Below are 17659 nucleotides of genomic sequence, written 5' to 3'. Positions count from 1 at the left end.
GGAAGTTTCCTGCCATTTAAACACCTTCATCAGGACTCCGAAGAACTCCGAGCTGCCAGAATGATGTAGTCCCACTTTTCCATTACCACCTTAAAACAAACAGATGCTTTTAGGGGGTGAAAAGTTTAGTTTATTTCAATTTTTGTCGTTTCCAATTTGTCCGTATACCATTAGTAACTGACAGTTTGAAGTCGAGGATACACAGTTGTAACTGGGCTACAGCTCCTTCCCTGGGGAAGGTCCGGGTCGCAAAGAAGTCGAGTTTAAAGACCGCCAATTCCATCTTAATTGGAGCAATAGATTTGTAAACATTCAACCAGCCGCCAGTCATGCGTCATGTACGGAAAGACATCGCAACGACCATCTCGCAATCTGCAGAACTCCCTTCCAAGTTAAAGCACGGATTTAGCACTTAATGTATTATTTTAAAATAACCTCGGGTTCTGTCATTGCAGTTCAGCTGTTTCTGTGACAGGACCAACTGAACTGAGAGCACTGAATGAAGCTGCACGTGGCAACTGCCCCTCTCCCCACACTTTAGCAGGTATCGGGACAAAAGAACGTCGTAGCGGTGATTCCTTTTGGGAACAGCAACGCTGTTCCAGTTCTTCTGTTTCATCAAGCACCCAAACTCAGCCATTTGCATTTCTTGTGAAACATCCGCTTTGATTTTGAACACCTTAGTGTTTGCGTCGTGGAACGCGCACCTCTCCTGTACATTCAGGACATCGCTATCTTGAACTTGAGCAGCTTTTTTTTTTTGGTTTTTTTTTATTTTTATTTAAAAAAAAAATCTAAATAAGCCTCTTTTGCACTGAGTTTACTTAAAAAATGAGCTCACGACCAAGTAAAACGTGCATATTCACTGTATGTGCAAGGGCACAGCCACAAATGTCCTTTTTTTTTCTTTTTAAACAAAATATCTTTTTAAATCAGGCCACGTACTCAACGTGGTCATCTTACATTCAGCAGTTTTGTACTAAAAATACTTCTGTGCAGGAAAGCCCAGCGTAAATTTACATATGCTACAAAGTTTTACATTTATTTACATGGCTCTGTCCTCCCTATGAAAATCTTGTAATGCCTGCCACAAGTAACTTCAGCACTCCTTACAGGGTAACCAATTGAAGACCAGTCTAAGTAACTACCCCGCCTTTTCCGCAATTTTAGAAGCGGATACAAAAACGTCAGTGCGATCGGAACACAAAGGATTTTTCATGGGTTTTTGGCAGTCACCTGGCGGCGCGAGTCGGCGCGGTCCGACTCGCCGAGGTGCCGATGAAACCGCTAGAGCCGGAGGGAGACAATCGCAACGTGCCCCACGGGCTCCTCCCTCCACCAGCGTTTCCCAGATCTCGGTTTTAGTCACAGGCTTGAAATGCTGGTGCACCAACTCCAGAGCGCCCAACGGAGCTCACGGGTAGAGCAAGAGAATGCTCCCCGTCTCGCCTAGGTGGAGGGCTCGGCTCGGCAAATCTGCTCTGCAGAGTTTTTATTTCACTAGCAAATTTTACGCAAGTTTGAAAAGCAGCAGAGTACCGGACTAAAGCTTTCAGTGCATTTTTTTCCAGTTAATGCTGCATTAAGTTAGGTAGAAGCTAGTTTTCTAACACCACGCCAAAAAGCAGTCATGATTTCAATTCTGGGAGACAGTCCCATTTACTCTGACAATAAATACGATAAATGGTGACCGTTCAGGATTTGATTAGATTGATTATAGAGAAAATACTACCTATTTCACAGTGACCACAGCACACAACTTGTGAGGTATAACACGAGGGGAACGTAAGCTTCCACCCCCCTTCTCTTCCGAGTGACTGACTACATGCAGCAAGAACATCTACTTCTGTACGCCTGGGCATCGGGAGTTAGGAATAACAATTCTCAAATTTGAAACCCTGTAAATTTCAATAACTTTACAAATATGAAAAGTTACATCTCAAGCCTGGACTTTAAGTAATGTTTTAAGCTGAAATGTCATCATTTCTTTATCGGAAGGTTTAAAAGAAACAGGTACCCAGTGGCTTGGTGGCTTAGGAAGAACACTTGGTGAGGGTGGCTCGCTAAATTTTGCTCCAGCATAGTTCTGATTGGTTTGAGGTGTGAAAAACAGGTTGCGATTCGATAAAGTAGGACTCCAATTTTGATTATTGGGGAAATGAACATTGTTCTTCCCCCCTTTTTGCATGGCCTGCCATGCGCCAGATGACGAGTTGCATCCATGTCCTCTTTCTTTCTTCATGTAGGTCTTCATCTGCGAATTCTGGTCTTTATTCTTCTGCCTGTTTTTAAGTTGTTGATGGTTCTTGGTGGAATTTCTGGATTGGGGAACTGGAATGTTGAATCTTTCTCCACCACCCATCTTCAACTTAAATGTCACCTGTAAAAACAGGGGAGAAAGTTGGTGGAGTTTGCAGTATTACTATTTTTTTTAAACAGAAAATACTTGAGGGAATTTTTAGATTCTAAGCAAGGGGACTGAAATCAACCTAACCAAAACTTCTATCAGTTAAAAGTAGTGGTTTTCCTCCTTTACTGGATGCCACTTCAGTAACACCTAAGAACCTGGCTGACACACTCACGAGAACTGAATTACAATGCCGCATCTCTTCCGAGTGGGAGATTAGCGACTCTGCAACGGCTTAACAATGCTGCTGCTGCTGGCTGACCAGCATGTCGTACACCAGTCCGTCCTTCGGGAACTGTATCCCCGTCCCCTCATCAGTCACAGCTTTGCCCACCTAGTTAGGAAAACACCCGTCCTCCAGGCAGCCCAACTACTAGATACATCGCTTCTTTTCTCCTCAGAAAAGGTGTTACTGGAAGAATGTGAAAGACATCTTGCTCGCAAAATACAGTGCCAAATTTAAGGTGTTAGTATTTAATCCTGAAGACATTTAAACCAAGCCTGTTAACCTAAAGATCTGCACAAAGTTTGCACTGACAAAGCCGCTCCCCAGTCTTTCTGGTAAGTCCAAGAATTGCTCTGATAAACCCAAAGTGAACTGAAAACAACCTCAAATGGGAAGCGGCCATTTGTAACTAAACTTCCAAAGCAGGCAGCCAGATACTATCATCACACAGTACTTGGCACCCTGGTGCCGACTCTTGCTCTTCTTCTCCCACCCCCATTTACCTTTCAGTTGTCTTCTCAGATTCCACGCTCTCCAACTCTTGCCCCCTTTCTTGCTTCCAAGCCTGAAAGAGTAGGTGCTGCCTTTTGCTGGACTCCTTCCTTTGGCTAGGAATGGAAGTTTTCATGGGCTGATGTGCTGTATTCAGCCAGGGAGCCGAGCCCAACATCGGATTCTCGGCACAGAAGCTCCAAGGGAGAAGTCCCACTGCATAAATGAGAATGAAATTTGAATTCAGGTTAAGGAAACCATTGTTTCCCTTTCAAATTTAAAAAAAAAAAAAAAAAAGCTGAGATAGTTCGGAGAATTTATAGAGTCATCTGTGTCTCTTACTTGTTAAAGATGACAATGCACTTCAAACTTTAAAAAGGCAGTATTTATCTTACTCTGTTTATATAAACTTCATCATACTTAGCATTTCACAAAGAATAGCATTTTTATCATGCTCTCTCTATATATCTTAAGTATTTTAATAGGCCAGCGAGAACCTTATCTTTTTTTTCTTAATAGGGAAAAGAAATCCAATAAAGCGGCCAATACTTCGGGATGAACTCTTAGGGAACTCGCGCTTCGATGCATCTTGAGCACAAGAAACCCTCCCTGAACCCCCCGCTCGCCCCAACCGGACCGCACGGCCCCGCGCTCCCCCCGGCCTCCCAGCCGCACCCCAAACCCTCCTCCAGCCACTGCAGCACAGCTCCAGCTCCCTCACCTGCTTTTCTGCACCTTCGTTAGCAAAGTAATTCCTTATTAACTCTTAAAATAATTCCCCGTTTAGCCCACGGCTCATCCTCCCCTGAAATTTTTTTTTAGGATTTTCATCTCAGAGCACTCACCCTGTTCACCCTCCCCCAACCGATGTCTTCAGAGTCATCAGCCCCCCTCTCCCCAAAAGCTCCAGAAGGAGCCGCCCATCTTCAGCTTTCGCCTTGTTATGACTGAACCCAAGGGCCGAGGTAACGTCATTAGCACAAACCAAGCCGCTGTTTGCTCCCACAGGCTCGGCGCTTGCCAGAGCTCCGTCTCTTCGTCTCCAAACTTTCTCTCTTCTTACGCTGCCTACACCCCCCGGTCCCTCCTCCCGCCCGAGCCCGCGGGGAGCCGGGAACCCCCGTCCCCACTTCCCCAACAATGGAGCAGCCCAGCGAACACAACATGGCGGCGACAGCGCCCGGCCCTTCCCGCACCGCTCCTCCCTTACCGACTTCTGTCCGTCTCGTTCGCCCACAAGCACAGACACACGCACACAGAGGGGCCGTTAGGAACCGACCCCGCTGCTCCTCCGCCGTCACTCTCCGACGCCCCCCCCCCGCAAGGCACAGCCCAAGCCGCTCCGCCAACTCACGCCGCTGCCCCTCGATCTCCCACACAAAATGGCGGCCGCTCCCCTACCCCGTATAACGCCCTCACTCTCCTCCCCCCTCCCCCGGACACCCCGCTCCAGCCAATAGGAACGCGCCGTCTGCTCCCTCCGCCAATGGGAGCCAAGCCCCGCCTGTTGCCGGGAGGGGACGGGGCAGACTGGCCGCGGCCGCCGTTTGAATCTCCTCAGCGCAGGGCAGCTCGGGAGCGCGGCTGCCCCGGGGCCGCGGCCCTTTGTCCCGGGGCCGCCCCGGGCCCGGGGCTCCCGGCCTGCGCTCCCCGGCCGCGCAGCCGGCTTCCCCCCCCTCGCTCGGGAATTAGCACAACAAAAGGCGGGGGGGTGGCCGCGCCAGCTGCCGCTCGGGCCTTCAAAGAGGCACAATAATTAGCAAAAAAAAAAAAAACAAAAACAAAACAAGAAAAACAACAAAAAACCACAAACCCTCCGGCTGTAGGAGGGTCCCCGGGAGCGGGGATTCACTGAACAGCGAACAAAGAGCCAAATCCAGCCCCGCAGAGATGCCCCGCAGCTTTCAGAGCACCGAATGGAGTATCTCCGAGTCAGGGGTTCGTCGAGATGTACCCCACACCAGCATTTATTTGCATTTTAAATTATTAAAAAGAGTTTAGAGGGATTTCCAGTGTCAAAATGTAGGGAAAAGCTTGCCCAGTTTTCAAGTTGTCGTGGTCAGGGATGTAAACCCGCTGTTCGTGTTTCTGCTCGCGTTGTGCCTCAAGGGATGGCGACACCGAAACCCAGGAGCCTCGGCCTTCGCAGGCTGAGGGAAAACCACGCCAGCCCGGGACACCTGCACGCCCCGGCTCCCCGTCCACCGCCGAGCCACCGGCCGAGCCCTGTACGCTGCGTTAGGGACCAAAAAAGAGGAATCTGAAAAGAAAACAGAAAGCAACTAATTCTGTTTAACCAGTGCCAGCTGGGGAAAAGTACTTAAAGCCAACACATGAACATTCAGAGTTTTTATTCTGACATAGAGAGACACCTTGAAGAGTTCATTGAGGCACCCTGCATTTTTAGCTACAGAATGGAAAAATTACTCTTTCCTCCTTTATCTATAAACCATTTAAAACAGAGCTGGTTTCTTACTGACCAGCACTGGGTTTTACAGGGCTCTGACCCATCGTAGGGTCTTCAGGCACTCGTGGGACAAAGATAAGTACTCCAAAGAGAAGCTGCATCTTTAAGAAGTTTGCATTTCATTATGCAGTGTTACTGAAAAAACATGCTATGTTTTAATATACAAAATGTGTTGACATAACCAAGCCCAGACCTTTGTTCATGGTCTTTATGGTGTGTTTGCACAAATCAAGCTGAGATTAATTTGTTTTCCTCCCTTTGCTCTGTATTTTTTGGCATAATGTTATGGCTAAGATCCTTTTAGTAGCTTTCATTTAGACAGAAGACAACAGTTTCTGCTGTAACCAAACACTTAAGCCTTGAAATTCCACTAATTATCTCAAACTCCTCCCCCATAATGCACATCAGCAGATTTTTGCTTTGGTTTATCTTTAGTGTGTTTATATCTGCTAAAACATCATCACATCAGTGTGTAGATGTTTTTAAGTCAGGACATGTCACAGATTTTGAAATAGAATTTTACTGGCTGGAGATGCGTTCTCTTGTCTGGGGAGCCGAACAGCCCTGTACTCTTCAATTCAGATCAAGGATGACATGAGGTCTGGCAGTTCTTCCTCACTACCTTAGATATTTCAAAAAACATCTCGTCTTTCCGAATTGGCTTTGGGGTCAGGCTGACACGTTTAGCCAGAGGGGAGCAGAAGCGTCAGTGATAAACCAATCCTGTACTTGGGCAGGAACTGTTGCACTGAAACACACCAGGAAACCAGCTGAATGCTACAGTAAATCATGTCATTCAGAGTTCAAGCAGCAACACCAGGGGTATTATTTTAAATCAAAAGGGCAGGCAGTCCAGAATATCCAAACCACCACAGTGCCCAACTTGCAAGCAAAGAGAAAGCGACCCATGCTTCACACCGCAGCTGCTAAGACCTTGGGCAGGTTTCCTCTCCTGCAGTGGAAGAAAAGGAGATATTCCCAGAGCTACGGTAACCCTAACGTGTACAGCGGCACTCAAGCGCCTGCCATGTCCTGAAGACAGCACAGACTCAGTCCCAGGGTTTGGTCTTGATCCCTCATCATCAAGATCCGAGATCCCTTCAAGAGAAGCTACTTCACTCCCTCAAATCATGATTTTTAAAACCCTCTTTTTTTTTCCAATGGCCTCAACAGAAGACTTGCTCCAAAGCCCATGGCACTACATTCACCTCAGTTCCTCATGGGCAGACAGCCCGGGCTGCAGAGATGCGAGCTGTCCCCAGGAGCGGCCCATGCCCACCCCTCGTGCATGCAGCCCTCCATCGGCTGAAGACCAGGCCCAAGGGGCAGCGCCCTCAAACGCGCTGCTGGAGCAGGGTGGTGCCTCCAAACCTGACTCTGCTGTGCATTGCCACACGACAACACAGACTCAGCCCCACTACACCTTTGCTACATGCTCTCATAACCTATTGTACATCTTTCTGTTGCGCAAGTGTCTGCTCTGTCTGGATTAGTCTGCTTCCTCCGGGTAATCCAAGGCTGACTGCAATAACTACCAAGTTTCCTCATGTTTCCAGGGAGCCAGTTGCTTCAGTAGGCTCTCCATTACTCAAATCCTCCTCTCGGCCCTCCATCAGACTTTCGCTGCCGCAGTGACAACAACTCAAGGTTTTCCCTAGCCACCATTATTTTTCACTCAGCATCTTCAGTCCCTCTCAAATCAAGTGTTAATACCAGCCCAGAGAAGCAGCTCCATCTGTGCTGGCACTGCAACAACTGGCAATTTCCACAAAAGTTCCAGGGAAGACAAAATCCCCAGAGCTTCATTAGCCCCAAAATGAAATGCTTCCAGCTGTGATCGAGATGGCTCTAACCACACACATATTCATGCCAGAGCATTTCGCTGGAACTGCCCACTGCAGGAAGTCAGCAGCACAGATGAATCATTTGTTAAGTCAATAGTGAACCATTGCCCCAGTTTTATTCCACAGGTGACAAGCTTCTGGTGGTGCCTGATTTCAAGAGCCCTAAAAAGTAAACACCTTGGGGTTACTAGGAGTCCCATGACACACCTGAAACCAGTTAGATGTTTCTATCTGAGCCAAACATTAACCAGGGTAACATTCTACCTATTTTTTCCTCATGTGGGAAATGCATTGAGTTTGTATTTTCTTAAAAATCTGCACAAAAGTATTGAGTATACAGTAACATTTAGAATATCCTTTATTCTGTTTGGCAGAGTACCCCTGATCCTCAACCAAATAAAGCTGAGGAAATCCACAGCAGTGATCTACAGGAACTAGGTGGATATTTGAATCTCTCCAGAATAAATAGAGAAGAGGTACAAGGCAAGCACCCCAACAATTCAATAAAACTATGTACTTTAATTGCTTAAAGCTCCTTATAAGCTTGTTGTTAAAAAAAAGCAGAGGCAGGATACCTAAAGACACTTTCTATATAAGCTGTAGATATGAGTTAAGCCAGTGTCCGCCAGTACCTGAGTTGCATTGTCTCCAGAATAAGAGTTTCCTCCTCTGCACTGCTGAAACCAGTTACATGCTCAGGAGCGTCTCTGAGAATGCATCTCCTTTGTGTGACTGCAGCATGCACATTTATATATATATATATGTATACACAGAACACAAAAAACCCCCTCAGTATCGAGAGTAAAACCACCACGGACACACACAGCTCATTGAAGATGGGTTATCCAAGCCCCGAGCCTTATGGCCCAGGGGAGTTTAAAGGGCTTGTGCTGAAGCAGCTTCATTGCAGCCCATGTCCAAATCTGTAAATACAAGCCCATCCAGGCATGACTCCCGAGTCACACCCTGCAGGTTTTCTGTCTCAACAGCTCCCTGTTGAAATCCACACCAGCACTGAGTCACAAAAGCCCGCAGGAACCTTCAGCCCATTTAAATCAATATGCCTGGTTCACAGCCTATCGGCAGGAAAAACATTTCCCCCTCAACCCACCTCACTGCACAGGAGCGAGCAGAGGTGGCTCTCCAGCAGGAGAGCTCACCCAGGGCACAGGCGCTGCCTTACAGGGCCAGAGGGCAAACTCCTCAGACAAGCCCTGCTTTGCTCACAGGAGCTAGGCGATGCAAGAGAACAAGTCTGTTTTTTTCCGAGCATTTCCTCTAAGAGCGCAGCATGAAGCCACACAGGCTCTCCAATTCACACCTTATTGACATGAGCCGTGCCTCCACCCTCAGCCCTGTTGGGGCCACTCAGTTTACAAACTCAGCCCCAGCAAACACCAGAGTCAGAGAAATACAAGCAAGCCACCATCCTCCCACAAAGCACAGCCACCCTTTCCGCCAGTGCTGGTGACTAAGTTCCCCATCACATGAGCTATGGCCCAACAGCAGCCCCAGGGGTTGTTCCCTGCTGCTCTGGAGGCAGAGACACTACTACTGAGCAAGACCAAGCTCATAAACCCTTTTCCCCATTGCCCCAGCTTTTCTTTGAGCATTCCCTCCAGCACACCAGAGCTAGCAGCTCACCAACACAGCCCCAGCCCCTCCTGCACCCCAGCAAGCTGGGGTACCCACCAGCCAGGCACCTGACTGTGCTTCTGGCTTAAATACCATAAAATCAGGTGCACTGAATTCAGGCAACCCCACCCGATTGAGTGCCAGGCCATTTACAGCCCACCCGGCCGAGGCAGCCTCTTAGAGCCCCCCTTCAGCGATGGTGCTCCTTTAGTTCCCCATAGTTATGAGATGACTGTACTTCTGCTCGGTACCAGCAGGCAAAAAGACAAAAGCAGAACATGGGCTTTATGGGAATGTAAAGCCCATTGCTGGTCCCAGATGTTGACCCTGGGTTTGGGGGGTTTCCCAAAGCAGGGCTATTCACAGCTGTGTTGGCTGCAGCTGATGCCAAGGGAAAAATCCAAGCTAGAGGGGAATAAGAAGCCCTTACGTTACAGAAGTCAGCCTTTAATGGTTTTCTTTTATTCTGACAGGACAATTTTTGCTAAAAAAAGTCCAGAAACCAAATTACAAGCTTCTAGCTCTGCTGCAGTAATAATGTTTGATTCTCATAACCCGCCCTCCTTTGACAGAACATCTCTTTGCAGAAAGAGGAAACTTGGGTCTACATTTCACGGAATCCTGCTGGATGTGAGGCTGTGACAGAGCAGGGAATAGTTTGAGGCTGAGTGCTGCTTTTCTGACTCGGGACTATAGTATAAAGTGTCTTTCTGTTTTTCACTAGCTCTTTACAGTCTCTTATTTGTACTTGCAAAAGAAAATTTGTCAGTTCGTGGGAACTGAAATGGAAGCCGTTATTTTTTGAGCCAGAGCTGATAAAACGCCTGTTCTCCTTTGCTCGTACAACAGCCCGTGATGCCTTTCATCTTTATTGTGGTTTCCACACACGAGAACCAGAGAGGGGCTTTCAGAGCCGCCCAGCCCCGAGCAGCATCCAGAGGGTCAGATGGGTCCCAGCCGTGCCTGAGCGCCCCGGCGAGCGGGGGAACCCCCTTTTCCCGGCCAGGGGCCAAGAGGAAGCACTGGGTTCCCAATTCTGCCTCTTGCTCAAGCGTCCGCAGGCCAATGTCCCTGCGAGTGTTGCGGGCTCCCCTGGAGAGGGCAGCCGAGCATTGCTGAATGCGGGCGCACGGCTGAGCTCCAGCAGCTGCTGGGAAACTCCTCAGCCACAGATAATGGCAGAGGGGAAATATGTGAAGCCAAGATTTGGAGAGCAGGAGATGTAACTGCTATTCAAAACCGCCATGGATCCACCGAATGGGGGGAACTGGGATCCAAGCAGGAGGGCAGGCTGAGTTCCCGCTTGGGAGAAGACAGGCTGATGGTGCTGGGGCCGCGGGAGGGGGTTGCAGCCGCTCTGTGGGATGTCAGAGCAGGGCCTGCGGCGGGGCAGGGTGCATCCGGAGGCTGAGGAGCACGGCCTTTCCTTTGCAGCTAGCACAGCATGTGCTCCCCACTACAGGTTGTATGGTCTTTACCCAGCCATAATGTGGCCAGTTCCTTTGGGATTTCAGGCAAACTTCCCTCTACGCACCGACACGGAGCCTCGAGTACCAGGCAATATTCTCCCCGGTGCTCTGGAGTCACCCGGCAGCTCTCCCTGCTTTCCAGCACCAACAGCACAACCTGTAAATAACCAGCTACAGGCTGCTGCTGGCCAGTGGAGGCGGAGAAGTGGTTAGCTGCGAGGAAGTGTAGCTGAGAGCAGGTAGGGCAGAGACCTCAGCCTCCGCAGCCCTGGGTCCATCGTGACCACAGGGTAAGATTGTGTAACTTAAGACCTTAAGCCATTTCCTTTTCCTTCCACTTGCAAAGAGAAAACCACCTTACTCTTCTGGCATTAGCAGAGCACGTTTGTGTACAGAGAAGTGGCTTGCCCACTTTCCAGGCCAGAGAGAGGTGAGGGTCTTGCTGTTAACGGCGCTGGCAAAGACGCAGATGGCAGATTTCTGAGCTTGCCTTTAGCCCTGCACGCAGCTAGGTATAACCAGATTTTTCCATGTCCGCCTCCTAGCTCTTTTCCTTCCCCTCCTCTTCCACTTCCCCAGAGAAATCAGGAAAAGCCCCTGAATGTCTCTTGCCTCAAACACTGCAGGTACATGGAGGAATCGGAGGGACTGAGCAAATCATTTCAGCGAGTCGGAGGGTTAGGGTGGTTGTGAGATGTGGCACTAGGAGCCAGCAGCAGAACACAAGACCCAGAGGGGAAGTGGGGAAGGAAAGAAAACCTGACACACGTTCACTAAAAGAATGCGAAAGAGAGCAAGAAACCAGAGGAAGGATTTGCACTGATGGATTTCCAGCCCAGGGAATGGTACGAGAAACCCAGATGAAACCAGAAGTGATGTGAAAGGAGAGGGAAGCAGGCGCCGTCTGCAGCTGCACAAACTGCCCTGAGAGCTGGAGGGATGGGAAGCCCCCAAGCATCCCCAGCCCGCGAGGCGAGCGCGAGGAGGTGAGTGGCTTGCGTTTGCTAACCCGTGGGGAGATCCTGCAGCCAAGGATCCTTTTTCTCGCAGTAAAACACATCGTACCTTTGAGCCCACGGTGCTGACACGCACGCACGCAGGCTGGGGAGACTCGGCTGCGCAGGGTTTGTCACGGGGAGATTCCCGGTGTTATTCAGGATAAACTGCAATGCAATGTGTAACAAAGGGTGGGAAAACTGGTTTTTAGGATGAATGCTTTCTTAACAGGAACACGAAAGGTAAGTGTTTATATAGCAGACTGCGGACTAACTCTTTACAGCTGGCTTTAGGGAATATTAACGTTGGATATGTCAGAGGTATTTCCAAATGTCTTGCAAGCATGGGTATGATACTGAGCTCTGCACGAGTTAGTGCTTGTTATGCCTCCGCATGGGGTGGTTTTGCTGGAGTGCGAGCAGCTCTGTTTTGCCATGCTTTGTCCCCAAACTGGCAGCCGCAGTGCCGCTCTGCAGCCCCGCACCCCTGTGCTTCCAATGCCGTCACCCCGAGCAGCCACACATGGAGAGAACTGGACTCTGAAAAGAAATAAAGCATATAATTGTCAGTGTGGCCTTTGTGCCAGGCCGTTCTTACCCCAGGGAGGTAACTCCGCTCGGCTTTATTTAATATGGTCGGAGGGACAAACCAGGATGAACAGCGATTTCCAAAATAATGGCAAAACTTCTGCACCTAAACCAAGAAACCGTATACAAACTAAAATATTTGTAAAGCAAAAGATCTTTTGCTTTTTCAGCAAGTGAAATGTCCAAGCGTTAATGACAATTTTTGCATAAATTGCTTCGTATTAGGTGATCACTTAAGACATTTTATTTTATTGTAAAGATCGAATCTCTCAGAAATTCTGGCGATGAAATATTCAAGGCCAGCGCTTTCAGAGCGCCGCAGGCACATTGCACTGGCTGATTGCAGCAGGAAAATTTAATTTTACATTATCTAAGCAACCGGTATGTTAACTTATGAATCACAAGGATTCTGAGATGTCTCTGTACATGGAGAAACCATCCCAAGTGATATCAGAAACTGTGCTGCTGCGTGCGAAGCAGTGTAAGCCTGACAGCTGAAATCAATCGCAGCAATGCACTGAAATGGAAAAGGACTTTTGCACTTGTAGATTTAATTTTCACTGAAGCCAGCGGAGTTATTAGGCTGGAGTGAGTGGGCACACAAGCAGATCTGACGGGGGGAAGGCTTCTCTGCTGCTTCTGGGCAGACTTTGCAGTCAGTGAGGCTGTATCAGAAATATATTGTATTCCCAAATGTCTTATCTGCATTTTGTTCCTAATCACTGGGCTCCTTGTTCATTCAGTGAGTTGCCTCCATTTGCTGCCTCCTGGGGCTCTGCTGTTGTTATTGGCTCTATCTGGGGGGTTCTCCATTGCAAGAGACGGGGTTTCCATTGCTTTATTTTGGCAGAATATTCCCCGTCCTGGGAGATCCTGCTGGCAGGAGACGCTTTGCTGTGCTGGGAGGAGAATTAAGCCTGTGCAGCAGCCTAGGAAATCCCTGCTCAGCTCCTGTGGCTTCCAGGGCCCCAGTCCCTCTGTGCCGCAGCCTCCTGGCTCTAAAGGAGGGCGAGAAGCCCCTTCACTCTTGCTGCGCTGAAACGTCAGCCCGGCGGGCAGGGACGCTGGGCTTGTTGGGCCGGTTGTGATGGGGATGCACAGCCGTGCCCGGGGCTGTAATTCCCAGGGAGGCAGAGATGCTGCTCCTCAGAAGGGGGTGTCCACCCTGGAAGGGGGACTTGCCCCACAGAGGATGCCGCAGATCAGCTCTCCCCTGGGATCCAGATACGGGCTGGCTTATTTCCCAGGAGCTGAAGCATGCGGGAGGCAGTGGGCATGAACAAACAAATGGTTGAACCCAGGAGCCCACCTGACAGAGAAAAATGTCCCCTGGGCAGGAAAAAGCAGCCTTATGGCCAAAATAAAAGGGACAGGCAGTGCAAGGAGAGGGGCTCTTGGTGCTGCCCGTGTTTTCACGGTCTGGAGCCTCTGCAGAAGAGATCTTGTGCTGGAGCAAAGCCCCGTGCTTTCCCTCACAGACACGGGAGCTGGAAGGAGGATTTGGGGGAACTCAGTCAAAACTGCAATGAGATTTGTCCTTATCATTCAGCCTGAGACACAACAGATGCGGGAAGAGAAGGAGGAAGATTGCTACAGGCCCAGCACAGTATTTTGAACGTGAGGGCTTATCTGAATTATGTCAGCTTAATGGAGAGAGCTGTACCAGAACAGTCAGTGCAGGAGTTATTTTGCCATTATAACCAAATTCTCTCCCCAAGCAATGTAGCGTGAGGGACAGCATTTTGCTGGCCTTCAGTCTCTTGCCTGGTGTTTGGTACGGTTTCAAAGCTCCTAAGCATGTTCGTTGGACGCTGCACAACTGCAGATACTGAGAATTTAAGATGGTCCTGGGAATGCTGGCTGCAATTAATAGATGTCAAAATGATGCTGGAGTCTGCTTAATTAAGAGATGTCTTGGTTTGGATGCTGGAGTTTCGGCTGGGGAGTTTTGGATACTCGAGGAGGCAGTTGCTGCCCCGGTGGCCCCTGGTGAGCCCTGAGATGTGTCAAAGTCCATCTGTCCGCTAAATCCATCTCTCTCTGGAGGGAGAGATGTTGTCAGGTTTAATAGCAGCAGTCAGTAATTACTGCTGCCCTTGTAGTGTTTCTGTGAAGAGCTGCAGGAAACAAGAGTGCTGAGATTAGAGTGCAACATCTCCGGTCCTGCGTGATTACCCCATGCCAGAGCCTGATGTAAGAGGAGAGAGGCTTGCTGCAACGCTGAGCCACATTTCAGCCCAAAGTCCAGGACTCCTCGGTCTGATATGCCAAGAAATGCAAATCAGGGTTGAACTGCTCTGGCTGTAATGTGCACCGAACGCCCTGCAACCGCTGATGTTCGAGCCCCAACAGGCAGGCAGGAGCAAAGTGCTGGGGCTCAGGCTCTTCTCCAGGAGCTCCTGGGCAGCATCGCAAGTGCTCTGGGATATTTTGCAACTACTGCAAAACACAGAAACAGTGATGGGGGACGGGGGACGGGGGGGATCAGCAGGGAAGGAAGTAACAAAGACAGGTATAAAACAGGCATCACTGCTAAGATGTTGTGGACAGAGGCGTCTAGCGTGTTGGCTATCGTCACCTCTAAAGACAGCTGTTGCCTTTGCTGAATTTCAAAAAACAGAGAAACTGCAGATGGTTGGCTACAGGTGGCTGGAGCCCAGCAGCGCAGCAGCCCGGCCCCTGCGCCGCCTGGGCACTCGCCCCGCTCCCCGGGGGGCTGTAGTTATCACACATCGCATCTGCTGTGCCTTGCGTGTTTTGGACATTTCCTCTTTCAAAAGAGAGCTGAGGGCAGGGAGAGACGGTGGCTTGTTGGTTCTGAGGGAAAGGGAACGCTGTCAGCTCAGTGCTTTCCTCCAGCAGTGGGAACTCGTGGTCCCATTGCCTGGATGTGGGATCCTGGATACTCGAAGCCAGGTGGATGCTTTCAGGATGGGGGTTCCTGTCCCGTGGGCTTTTGCAGCAGGGCAGTACGACCTGCCAGTGCGTGGCACTCGGGACACAGCATCTCTGCTAATAAGACAGCTTTAGTGTATCCAACAACCGCCTCTTCATCTGCTCTCCGTAACCCGGTCCAGGATGACCTTGTTCCTCCTGTTACATTGGGCAACACAAGGCAGCTGAGCCCTCGATGAAAGTGAATTTGGTTTAAAGCACAAGTATAATCAAGAGTAAGAATGGGAGAAAAATAACATCTGAAGGACGAGCTCATCAGTGTAATGAAGATGAAGGGATGTGAGTGCATTAAGCTGCAGAAGTGTAGAGAAAAACACGACTTTGCTGCCACAGAGAGCACCGAGCAGCTCGACATCTGCCTAGGGCAAAATAAGGCATTTCCCTCCGTCACATCTCTGCTGAAGCTAAAAATATTGATAAAGTTAACCTAATCCTGAGCATGGACAGGGCTTCTTAGGTTCAGGTGGTCTAACTCCTGCATGTCCCCATTTTTATGTCCAACCCGCACTCTAATATTGATGTTAAACAATAACTTTTAATCACTCTGACCATGGGACAGACTGACTCATGACACAGGGATTGTGGGGGGAGAAATGCAACTTTAATGAGGCTGAGCTTTATAAAACTGCAATGGGCAAGCTTAAATATAAAACCAGTCTTGTCATTTCATGTGTTCAAACAGTTTTAGTGAAGAGTAAATGCTTCAAAGTGCACTTTGTGTTCCCAGATGAGCCGCACAGAGTCCCCGGCAGTGCAATATCCCTCATCCTTCTCCATCCCAGCCATCTCCCGGGGCAGCTTCACTCGGACAGGCTGTTCTCCAGGGCCTGTCTCCAGCACGGTGTCACCAGGAGCAGTCCCTTCCACCGCTGCTGGTCCTGAGCAGTGAATCCCAGAGGACTGGTAAGAGCTGGCCCAGGATTTGTACAATTCTCAGCGTTGCTGCTTCCCTCTTGTGGTGAGGAAACAGCCCGAGAGACAGAGGTGGTACGGATGTGGTACGGACGTGGTACGGACGCGGTACCTGTGGGCTGCAATAGATGGGTCTCAGCCAAATCACCGGTGGGACAAAGCCTGGATCTCTGCTGGGAAAGGGTGGAAGCTGGCTCCAGCATTTGGGCTGTGGACCTGATTGTAGGTCTCCCTGGGCTATTTTCCTTTTGCTTGCCTCCCTCTAAAGGGAGGGATGTGTCCCAGTGGGTTGAATTTATTGCTCATTGCACTCCTGTAAGTCCTCTTCACCTCGGTCTTTTTCAGAGCATCTGAAGAAGTGCAGAAGGAAGCAGAAAGGCTCTCTGCAAGCTCCTACCTCTGGTTAATTACAATGAATATTTGTAAGATACATGAAAACACCTCCAAATGCAGTGCGAACACTATGGAGTGCTTCATGGTCCTCAGCACGCAAGCGCAGAAGATAAGCATTGCCACGCTCTGCAGCCTCTTTGGGACACTGTGCATTTTCGAGAACTCTTTGGTGCTGTACTTGATCTTCTCCTCCCGCAGGACCAGGAGAAAGCCTTCCTACCTCTTTATCAGCAGCCTGGCCTTGGCTGACATTCTGGCCAGCATCATCTTCGTCTGCAGTTTTGTTAACTTCCATGTCTTTAATGAAACTGATTTCTCTAAAGAAATGTTCCTGCTGCAGCTGGGAGGGGTGAACACATCCTTCTCTGCCTCCCTGAGCAGTTTGCTGCTGACAGCCCTGGATCGTTACATCTCCATCAGCCGGCCCTCCGAATACAAGCTCCTAATGACGAGGAAGAGAGCATGGATAGCTCTGGGGGTGCTCTGGGTGACATGTGCCACCATTGCCTCCCTGCCCCTCCTGGGCTGGAACTGCTGCACGCTCAATTCGACCTGCTCCGAGCTGTTCCCGTTTGTGGATGACAACTATCTGTCGAGCTGGATCTGCTTCGTCATGGTGCTGCTGGGGTGTATCATCTACGCCTACACGCACGTGCTATGGAGGGCTCGCCAGCACGTGGCCTACATGGAGAAGCACCAAGGGCAGGTGGGAAAGCAAAACACCAGGATGAGGATGGACGTCATGCTGGCCAAGACCCTTGTCATGGTGCTGACTGTCCTCGTGCTGTGCTGGTCTCCGGTCCTCGTTCTCATGATCTACAGCATCTTTGCCAGGCTGAGCAATCACCTGCGCAAGGTGTTTGCCTTCTGCAGCACCCTCTGCCTGCTCAATTCCATGGTGAACCCCATTATTTATGCCCTGCGGAGCAAGGAGCTATATTCCTCCCTGAGGATGGTCTTTTCTCAGTTCAGGAGGCAGCTGAAGGCCTCTGAGGAAAGCCCAGAAGCAGACAGCACCCACAAGTCCTCCGTGATAGAGACCATCTGCGAGGACACACGCATAACGTAGGGAGGTGGCCGTGGAAAGTCCGCGCTCGGGCTGGCAGAACCAGTCTGGGTCACTTTTCTTTTTCTTTTCTCTTCTTATGGAGGTCCTGGGAGATGAGGGATCAGATGCGTGTCATGGAGCTGGCTCCTGCTGACGTTATTCTTAGACGCTGGGACATAAAAGTGCACAGACTTACACAGGCAGCCAGTCCCCAAGCTGCAGAGATAC

The 17659-nt window shown here is 49.7% G+C and overlaps 2 protein-coding genes across 5 annotated transcripts; one reads left to right on the top strand and one right to left on the bottom strand.

Annotated features, from left to right (window-relative positions):
* Positions 1 to 785: 785 nt before the first annotated feature.
* Positions 786 to 4508, bottom strand: PNRC2 (proline rich nuclear receptor coactivator 2). The gene is made up of 3 exons (XM_009470797.2): positions 4336 to 4508; positions 3137 to 3341; positions 786 to 2380 (listed from the first exon to the last, which is right to left on the bottom strand). The coding sequence occupies exon 3, from the start codon at positions 2360 to 2362 to the stop codon at positions 1940 to 1942; it is 423 nt and encodes a 140-aa protein (XP_009469072.1). The 5' UTR covers positions 2363 to 2380; positions 3137 to 3341; positions 4336 to 4508; the 3' UTR covers positions 786 to 1939.
* Positions 4509 to 8893: 4385 nt separating this feature from the next.
* Positions 8894 to 17461, top strand: CNR2 (cannabinoid receptor 2). 4 transcript variants are annotated; one of them, XM_087761093.1, is made up of 3 exons: positions 8894 to 11052; positions 11167 to 11526; positions 15806 to 17461. In XM_087761093.1, exon 3 carries the CDS (start codon positions 16403 to 16405, stop codon positions 17450 to 17452), a length of 1050 nt encoding a protein of 349 aa, XP_087617219.1. In that variant the 5' UTR covers positions 8894 to 11052; positions 11167 to 11526; positions 15806 to 16402; the 3' UTR covers positions 17453 to 17461. The 4 variants fall into 4 exon arrangements, with proteins under 4 accessions (XP_087617219.1, XP_087617221.1, XP_087617218.1 ...); XM_087761095.1 differs by having other exon boundaries at positions 8894 to 11526; positions 15806 to 16212; positions 16336 to 17461; XM_087761094.1 differs by having other exon boundaries at positions 8895 to 11526; positions 15806 to 15981; positions 16336 to 17461.
* The last annotated feature ends 198 nt before the right edge of the window (positions 17462 to 17659 follow it).

Source organism: Nipponia nippon, unplaced genomic scaffold, assembly GCF_047370975.1.
Source record: "Nipponia nippon isolate SJK-2023a ecotype South Korea unplaced genomic scaffold, ASM4737097v1 scaffold_23, whole genome shotgun sequence".
Classification (NCBI taxonomy): domain Eukaryota; kingdom Metazoa; phylum Chordata; class Aves; order Pelecaniformes; family Threskiornithidae; genus Nipponia; species Nipponia nippon.
The sequence above is the reverse complement of the archived record's forward strand: the minus strand, read 5'-3'. Positions and strand labels throughout refer to the sequence as shown.

Coding starts and splice junctions, on each gene's coding strand:
- PNRC2 (XM_009470797.2), bottom strand. CDS start 2,362: ATGGGTGGTGGAGAAAGATTCAACATTCCAGTTCCCCAATCCAGAAAT.
- CNR2 (XM_087761093.1), top strand. CDS start 16,403: ATGAATATTTGTAAGATACATGAAAACACCTCCAAATGCAGTGCGAAC.